The sequence below is a fragment of the Bactrocera latifrons genome, unplaced genomic scaffold (assembly GCF_001853355.1).
Source record: "Bactrocera latifrons isolate USDA-ARS-PBARC rearing strain unplaced genomic scaffold, ASM185335v1 scaffold_222, whole genome shotgun sequence".
NCBI lineage: Eukaryota > Metazoa > Arthropoda > Insecta > Diptera > Tephritidae > Bactrocera > Bactrocera latifrons.
Genome location: NW_017535764.1, coordinates 232439 through 241499, shown reverse-complemented (window position 1 = coordinate 241499; position 9061 = coordinate 232439). Strand labels below are relative to the sequence as shown.

At 35.2% G+C, this 9061-nt stretch overlaps 2 protein-coding genes across 2 annotated transcripts; both read left to right on the top strand.

The window, feature by feature from the left end:
• The first annotated feature begins 1903 nt into the window (after positions 1-1903).
• On the top strand, positions 1904-3642 carry LOC108968627. Its single transcript, XM_018932751.1, has 5 exons — positions 1904-2387; positions 2444-2526; positions 2589-2735; positions 2812-3284; positions 3463-3642. Exons 1-5 carry the CDS (start codon positions 2047-2049, stop codon positions 3625-3627), a joined length of 1209 nt encoding a protein of 402 aa, XP_018788296.1. The 5' UTR covers positions 1904-2046; the 3' UTR covers positions 3628-3642.
• Positions 3643-4831: 1189 nt separating this feature from the next.
• On the top strand, positions 4832-5971 carry LOC108968626 (attacin-B-like). Its single transcript, XM_018932750.1, has 2 exons — positions 4832-5215; positions 5273-5971. Exons 1-2 carry the CDS (start codon positions 4908-4910, stop codon positions 5871-5873), a joined length of 909 nt encoding a protein of 302 aa, XP_018788295.1. The 5' UTR covers positions 4832-4907; the 3' UTR covers positions 5874-5971.
• The last annotated feature ends 3090 nt before the right edge of the window (positions 5972-9061 follow it).

The following is a 9061-nucleotide window of genomic DNA, read 5'->3' as shown; positions in this document are numbered from 1 at the left end:
AATAAAGAACCGATGAGATTTTGCAAATTTTATGCGTTTTTTTTTTTAAAAAAGTTATCAAGCTCTTAAAAAATCACCCGATAGAAATAGAATTACTAAAAACTCAAATATTGTTAAGTACCTAGCATGCAAGCGTTCGCTCATTGGGCCATCTTTGCTAATTAATGTTGTCAAGGCACTCATACTTTCCGTCATCAATTACGCTCTTGTAATATATGGGTATCATCCAAAAGTCACCTAAAATTATTGGCTGCACCATCACTCCGCTGTTAGAAGAGCGCTTCGAGCATTCCCCACGTCACCAATCAAAAATGTATTAGCAGAGTCCGGTCTTCCCTCTCTCATAGACAATATGGAAGACACTACATACAAATTATACCCGAAGATCATCCTTGGTTCTAACCTTGTGCTTCAAGATGCCTTTTCTTCATTATCATCACGTATCTGACCTCCAAAAATTGAGTCAGCTATATATAAATGCACCATTTTCGCCAAAACAAACAGCTTGCAATTAAACCCTGCTAAACTTCCTAAACGTCAGCCAGATGTGATACGTCTTATCTGTGTGCGCACATTTGAAAAACTGCGGTCAGTGTTGCTTGTTTTTCATTCACAATAGATTAAAATTGGTCATTTTTAAAAATGGTGCTTCAGGAAATACAGATAATTCCGATTAATGTTGCTAATCCGAATTAACGCTGCTATTTGTCGATGCTATTAACCAAACATATTATGTGGCAAATAGTGCTGAATTAAATTAAATTTAAAATATTTATAATCAAAAATTAGTTAATAATTAAAATTTCAATACCACTTATAAAAAATGTTAAGCAATGAAAATTAAATAAATTTGTGAAATTTAAAGGTATTTAATGAAATATTTTGTAATTTGAAGCACCATAGTATTATTTTCAATGGAAAATGATTAAAAACATTTAATGATTGAGAGCCATCAAGCTTAAACCCTTTTATTGGGTATTGAAAGGTCAAAAGTCAGTTGTTCTAATATACTTCAAATAGTTTCTCATATAATAAATAACCACTGTAGAGTAATTTTTATTCGTACTAAATGGTTTTTTAATTTAAAATACCCAAAAATTCTTATTTTGTTCGATCTGGCCATAATGGAAAATGTTATAAACAACGCTTATTTTGAAGCGCTCTCACACTGGGATAAGTTGAACATCCCTTTATTCCTGCTGATACTTTCGATCTCTGACTAGATGGTTCTTAACGATCACTCCGTTCCTGATCATACGTATACTAGCTTTAGTGTGGAATAGTAAATCCATTTAGTAAACCTTTTAGGATTTCCAGAAATACTTCAGTTGAAAGTTCAGTTGCCCTATGAAAACTCAGAAAGGCAATAAACTAAGGACATTGGAACTATCCGATACCAGATCATCAAGGAAGCGTTTTGTGAAAGCCTAAAAGGGTTTTATAAAACCTCAAGGTTTATGTGCTATTCTCGTGAAACCCCTACTTCTATAGGTTATCTTAGAAAAGAGGATAGTGAATATGCCATTACAGGCACAAGGACACACAGATATTAGAAGTACTGTTAGAATTTCATTAGGTCCACTGACATATTGAACGATTTATATGGTATAAAGTCAACCAGATCTCCAACGTTTTTATAATAGGGTTAGGAAAATAATTTTCTGATTTTACCTATTCTGATATCTCTATTAGTGCTTGATTTGTATACTGTAAAGAGAAAGAATCAGATGATATTTAGAACTGTGGGAAGACAGGCTGTAGTTTAATTTCTAGTTAGTTAGTTAAGAGAACAAAACCCTGCAGCAACATGTTTCGGAAGTATAAAAACAGTAAACTTCCTATTCCCAATAGTAGAAAACAACAGATTCGTATTTCTTTTATAATCATTCGACAAAGTTTTCCGAAGCCATTCACTGGAAAATATTAAAATTATACTTGAATTTTTTTTTTTTTGAAAATTTATTTGCAATATTTTTCTCCGCTAACCATCCATCTTGTTCAACTCGTCAGAATCAAGGAGTGTCACGAAAAAACAATAAAACGAATATGTGGGAGGAGCTCGCTAGCTATAAAAATCATTTCCTCCAACTTGAGGTGAAGCACATGAAGAGAGAAACTATAAACAATTTCGTTACAAAAGAATACGAAAAGGTGCAATCAAAACGTTGTAGTTGTAAGTGTCCAAACGAAAATAACTGCTCAAGTTCGACCTATTTTCGTGATCATGCCACATTGGCATATGGCTTTCAATGTATTGAAAAATTGACTCACGATATATGTAGTGATGATTCGCTGTTGAGATGGCAAGGTATAAATTCATTAACCGAGGTAATACTCAATCCGTGGCAAGCGCAACGTGCCATCATGCAATTCGATTTGGTGAGAAAGTACGTGAGCACATATGTGATGAGTGATAAACTATTTATCAATCATGCGTTTTAAGGTGTAAAAATATGTTCTTTCGCATACAATACGGATACCTCAAGGAATTCTACAATGAACACAGACAATTAATGAAAATATTTTGTAACTATTGACAGGATAGCTTTAAGCTTAAAATGTCTTTTAACTACTTGAACTTTTCTCAGACTTAGTTTCGAGCTATCTAAATGGTGCCCATGCCATTGTTGGGCGTTTACATTTGGTTGAAGAATTCTACTCTATTATTTATAATGATGGGAGTACACGTTATCTGGCTTGCAAGATTCTACGCAACTTGACGGAAAAAACGGAGAGTATGTAGTATTTTCGATTTATATTTTGTGTGCGATTACCGCTACTTTCAATCTCCTTTTGTTCCTCTAACTGCAGTATTGCTTTTTCTCCTTAATGAAACGTCATCATTTCAAAATCTCTCAACCATTTTCAATGCTGACCCATGTACGCCCTTCTACCCCAATGCATTGTGGGAGCACCTTTGTCATTTTTTAGAGATCGCGCCGAAATTGGCTATAAAATCGGGTTTCTTTGAATTATTATATGAACGCATAAAGAATAAAACGCTCTTCTATCATGAGCTCTGCATGAAGTGCTTTGCCATGCTCTTACGTTGTGAGGAGGGTCAGCAGTGCTTCGATAAGATTGATGGCGTGAAATTGTTGTATGACATAATCGCAGATGAGCGAATAAAGTTGGATAACTATGAATATGTGATGTTGGCTTTGCAGCACGGTCTAGTGAGCAATCTTTCTCTGTGGCGTTGTCGTGAGTTTACCGATCTGCCGAACCGTATTATCGACTTAGCCAAGTTGGATAATAGAAATTTGCAATTGGAATGCTTCAAGGTAAGTTGATGTTGTCTATATTGCGCACGAATTTCTTATGAAATCTCATATTGATTACTGTTATGGCGGCAATTTAAAAACACTCCGATCCCCATAACCATATCGTGCTCGGCAAAACCTTAGCACTTTTTTCCTGCCTTTTAGTTTTTCTTCCTAATTGCTTTTATTTATTTTCTAGTGTCTTCGTCTCCTATCCGCCATGCCATGCGTAAAGGCTTACATACTGCATGGCTGTATGTCCGATTTGATGTCGATCGAGTGTTTGAATGAACAGAATGAGTGCACTCGTGATTTGTTAACTGAATGGCTTAATCGTGACATTTGTGATTCGAGTGAAATGTAATTTTTTTAAATTTAGTTTGCAGTTTTTAAATTCAGCAATGTTTTTAAAACTAATTTTGAATAAAAAAACGTTTTTAATAACATGTTAGGAATGTTACTTTACTGTCTTCAATGCATTATTCGAAATAAGAGTCTGATTTAGAGCTTAAAAGATAGATCTTCGCAAAAGATGTGACCATTATTAATTAAATTTTTCCTACTATTCTATATATATAATAGAAATGATATGAGGCTTACACTTCGACCTAGTGTCCATTGCGCCTTATCCTCTATAACATGTATTCTCAAAGGCCCAACACTCTGACGAATTTCATGAAATTGCTGGGCGTTATTGAGGTTATGTGATCCCTATCCGGATAAATGGATTCATAGGCCTTGAGATTGCGTCTACAAATCGCAACAAGATGTGCTGGAGTTTCCGGTTCCATGTCGCGAGTCCGGCAGTTTACACCAGAAACCATGCCAATGTTGGACAGGTGTTTCTTGAGTCTGCAGTGCAAATTTAGAACGCGACAAGAAGACGAAATTTGTCTCTAGACAGGTTAATCATATCTTTGAACCTTGCACCTTTTAATTTCCCAATACCGGCTTATTTTATATATGTTTTAGATATGATTATCATCTGTTCCCGTGGTTAAAGTGATTATTTCCTTACTTGTTCATACCTATGTCAAAAATGTTCATTTTTTTTCTTGACTTATCTGATTTCCTTTTACTCTTGTAGTTAGCTGAACATATTCTCTTAAGAACATATCGGCACAAAGAATATTTTAGGCTTTAATAATAATCCCAATATTTTTTTATTTATTCAATTTACATACAAACATTTATTAGTGTCTTTCGAATTAGTTAACAAGAATTAAAAAAAAAAAACAAATATTTATAAAAAATGAAATAATTCCACGCTCTTGAGTTCGTCAATAAACGATTGTACACATACAAATCAGCGCGAAAAGTGAATTCCCGGTCATTCATCACATTTAAGTTCAGTTTTTTGAAAATTTCTCAACAATATCAGGGGATTCCATCTGCATACATATTAATTCTTAAACAATAATCAAACCAGTAAAAACTACAGAAAAGGCACATAAAACAACTCAAACTCATAAAAGCGATTGTAAATACCCTCGTTGGTGATAAGGCTACTCGCCGGCTAACTTGAGTGAACAATAAAAGCCACCGATGTTATGAAAAACTGCATCACAATCCAATCAGTCCGTTAAAAGCGAATAACAAGATATAGAAAAATATATTTAAAAAGTAATTAGTGAAAGAAAAATAATGAATTTTAAATTGTATACTTTCCTGGCAATCACCTTGACCATTTTGGTCTGCGTCGCCGCGGCACCAGGACGCCACACGAATCCGCCCACTCTGCGTCCACAACCACCACCTCGGCCAATACGTATACGGCGTGGTGTAGCTACCGCTGGCAGTGTTGCCACAAATGCCAATGGTGGACACGATGTTATACTGGAGGCTGCTAAAGGTATCGGTACCTCAAATGCTAATGTGATTGCTAGCGTGAGTGCGGCGGGAAACATCAAAGGAGGACCGGTCACCACTAGCGGCAGTCTGGCGGCAAATATGTAAATAATCATCTATATTTATTCGTATTTATCTCTAAAGCATGATTTTTCTTATAGGCACGGACTCAGCGCTTCCATCAGCAAGGAGCATACACCCGGTTATGGTACCACGCTCACCAAGAGTGCGAGCGCCAGTGTCCTCTTAAATGAAAACAATCGTTTGGATGGGTCGGCTTTCAAGTCGAACTCCAAATTGGCGAATGGCTTTGGATTTGAGAAGAATGGTGGTTCGTTGGCTTTGAGCAATGCTGCTGGTCATGGTATATCTATTGCCAAAGAGACCATACCCGGTTTCAGTAACTCACTAACAAAGTCTGCACATGCCACACTCTTTAATAATGGTCAACACAGCGTGGGCGCCAGCGTGTTTGATGCAAAGAAGTCTTTCGATTTTGGCCCTACCATCCGTGAAACTGGTGGCAATCTTAATTGGGCGCATGCAGGTGGGCACGCTGCTAATTTGGGTCTATCCAAAGTGCATGATATGGGTACGAAATTTAATTATGGTGCAAGTTCTAATCTCTTTACCTCAGCCGATCGTCAAACGAGATTAGACTTCAATGCTGGAGGTTCACGTTGGTTGAATGGTCCACTAAGTGGCCGAAATGACTTCAACACCGGTTTCGGACTTTCGCATAGTTTCCCTAACTGGGGTTAAATGTTTCCATGGCGACATATTAGGAATATGCAATTTATAATACACTGTATATTTGGGAAAAGTACTTAAATAAATATGTTTTAATCGCAAATTCAAAATATCCGTTGCAGTTACTGGGATCAAATTGAAATATGATTTTTTAATTTATATTTCGCTTGTGAATAAATAATTGTTTCAGGGACATTTAATATTTTATCTGATATCACATGGAAGGGCTTCATACGAGTTAGTATAAAACTTGGACAACGTCACTGCGCACATTTAGGTGAATTCTTATATATTAGCAACGAATAAACCAATTTCAACCAAATATCATGCATACATTTATTTCAATATTAGCCGTGTTTTATTTGACCATCACAAGCTAATAGCTAAATCACACATAAAACGCACTTAGCTTATTTTATATATTCGTTTAAAAATGAATTGTGTTGGAAAAACGGACAAGAAAAATCAGCTGATATACAATTTAGTTCGAAATTTCAAATTTGTAAACGAAATATTAATCTATATAAAAAAAAATGAATTGTTGTTCGTTAGTCTGATTAAAACTCGAGAACGGCTGGGCCGATAGAGCTGATTTTGGTTTTAAAAGGTTTGTCGTAGTCCAGAGTAGGTCTAAACGGTGAGCAAATAAGGAAAAATTGCGAGTAAGATAGAGTAAGGCGACAATTCAATTCATTTGCTCACCGCGTATTTAAATTTCAAAATATAAAAATAATTAATGCAGTGTCATTGTTGATGGGTTCCAACCTGACAGTGTTACCAACTCTCAAAACTTTTTTATTATAACAACGGGGCATCTCGACAGAATATAATTTATAGAATACTAACTGCATTGCCGTGCCCATTGCCTGTGGAGACTCCACATTGCTCATTGCTTACTAAATACATACTACAATACATAGTTTGCCATATATCGTAAGCTAGAAGCTGTCACTTCAGCACTTTAACAGCACAGTTTCATTTCGGTAATATGTATGAACATTAGAAGAGCGAGTTAAGACGGTATTGTATTATAAAAATAAAGTACATTTTCAAAACAACATTTTTTTTAAATTAATATTTAGTTTAATATTGTTAAGTTATAGAAAAATTATGCAAATTGGGTTGGGAAGTCTTAAATTTAATAAACTTATACAAGCATAAATCAAAATATCATTTCTCATTTTAAATTTATTATTTTAATTGGTATATAACAGTTACGCCACAATTATTACATAGTAGTCTAAAAATATGAATTCTTATTTTTTCCCAGAAATACATTTGTAAACAAAAGGGCATTTACCCTTTTTTATGTTCCATACAAAAGATTTAAGGAGTTCAAGAGCTCAAAACGTGCTCTACATCAGCTACCTAGCCGACGGTATTTCGCATATATAAAAATGAATCGCAAAATGTGTTGCTAAGCGGATAACACAACAACGCCTGGACCAATTTGGCGAATTCCTTTTTTTAAATGTTCGTTTAAGTCCAAGGATGGCTTTTAGGGCAAGAAAAATTCAAATAATTTCCGGAAAACCCTTAAAAACAGCTATTTTATTTTTCCCATACACTGGAATGAATGTTTGTTTGTTGGTAACGCTAAGAGAACGGCTGCACCAATCCTGATGAAAGGATGATCGAGGAAGGTTTAGAAATAAAAATAATTTATACTTTTTATGAGGAAAAGTCGGGATTAAATAATTCTAAAAATTAAATTTTTTTCATATAAATTTTTTTCAATTTTTGCTTGTTTTGTTTTTCATTATTTTGAATTCCGGCTATTCAAAAGAAAAATTATTGAAAATTATTCAGTGAAAACTTTACATATGTGTTTCGCACAAAGAGATCAATTGCAGATTAAAATTTGTTACGAATCTACGAAGAGGTCGCCCTAATATCGGTCGGCTTTCTTTTTGCCAGCAACGTATGGCAGCCCACGGCAAGGCAATAAGTACTCCCAGGATGCGGTAAGATACGTGCGGAATTGTGGAACGCAGTCAATCAGCAAGCGATCGCCACGATGTCACAGCACAACTTTTCAAACAACAGTTACCATGCTTGATGGATTTATGTGGTGCTGTTAGATGCTAGATGTGCTCTGTTGAGTGGCAAAAGAGAGATTTGCCACACGYACACATTCTTCTTTGGATGGTGGCTAAACCAGATCAAATTGATGGAATCATTTCTGCGGAAATTCCTGATGCAGAGAAAGATCCAGTATTATTCGAAGTACCGAAAGCCAATGTGGTTCATGGACCTTGAGGACACTACAATCCCACTTCGGTTTGTATGCACGAAACACTATCCACGTACTTTTCTTTCGAAAACACAAACCAGAAATAATGGATATCCACTGTATCGGCGTCGCTCATCAAACGACAATGGAAGAACATTCAGCATTCAATTTAGAAGAGTGAATATCGAAGTTGACAGCACATGGGTCATACTATATTCACTATTATTGTCTAATTCACATTCAAAACTCATGTCAGTTTTGAGTATTGCAATTTGGTGTAATCGATAAAATAAGTTTGTAAGTACGTCACCAAAAGTTATTGGTCTTGAACTGCAATAAAGCGCTTTGTAGGATATTTACGTTTGCAATTCAAGAACATTTTCCAACTGTTGTGCGTGTCGCAGTTAATTTGGAGAATGCCTAAAGACTGTATTTCAACCCAGAGAACACAGTACAGCCAGTGGAAACACCGCCAGCAACAAAATTAACATTTACGAGTTGTTTCTCGACTTTCGTCAGTGATCCGTTTGCGAGAATATTGTTCTATTCGGAAATACCTTGATATTATACATATAATGCATTGTCAAAGAAATAATTGCTCAGAAAGCAAGGCCAACCAGTAAATTGACATCCAGCTGTGTTCTCAATTAATGCCTTCGGAAGAATTTACACAATCCGAACGAAAAACGAAGATTGTTTCTGTATACTGTACAAATATATTTATTTTATTTATTTGAGGTCTAGAATACAAAAAACTGGAAATAAGTGTTCATATTTGTCTTAATTTTAACTCAATACTCTTTCAAAAAATCTGTAATATTCGTTTATTCACATTTTCATCTGTCAAAATGATGTTTCTCGCTATTGCCAACTACTTTTATTTTTTAAAAAAATCTAGCTTTTGTGAATGAAAAAAAAGCGATGAACTGGCAATGCCTCTAGTTCAATATTCAAGCTATGATCGCTT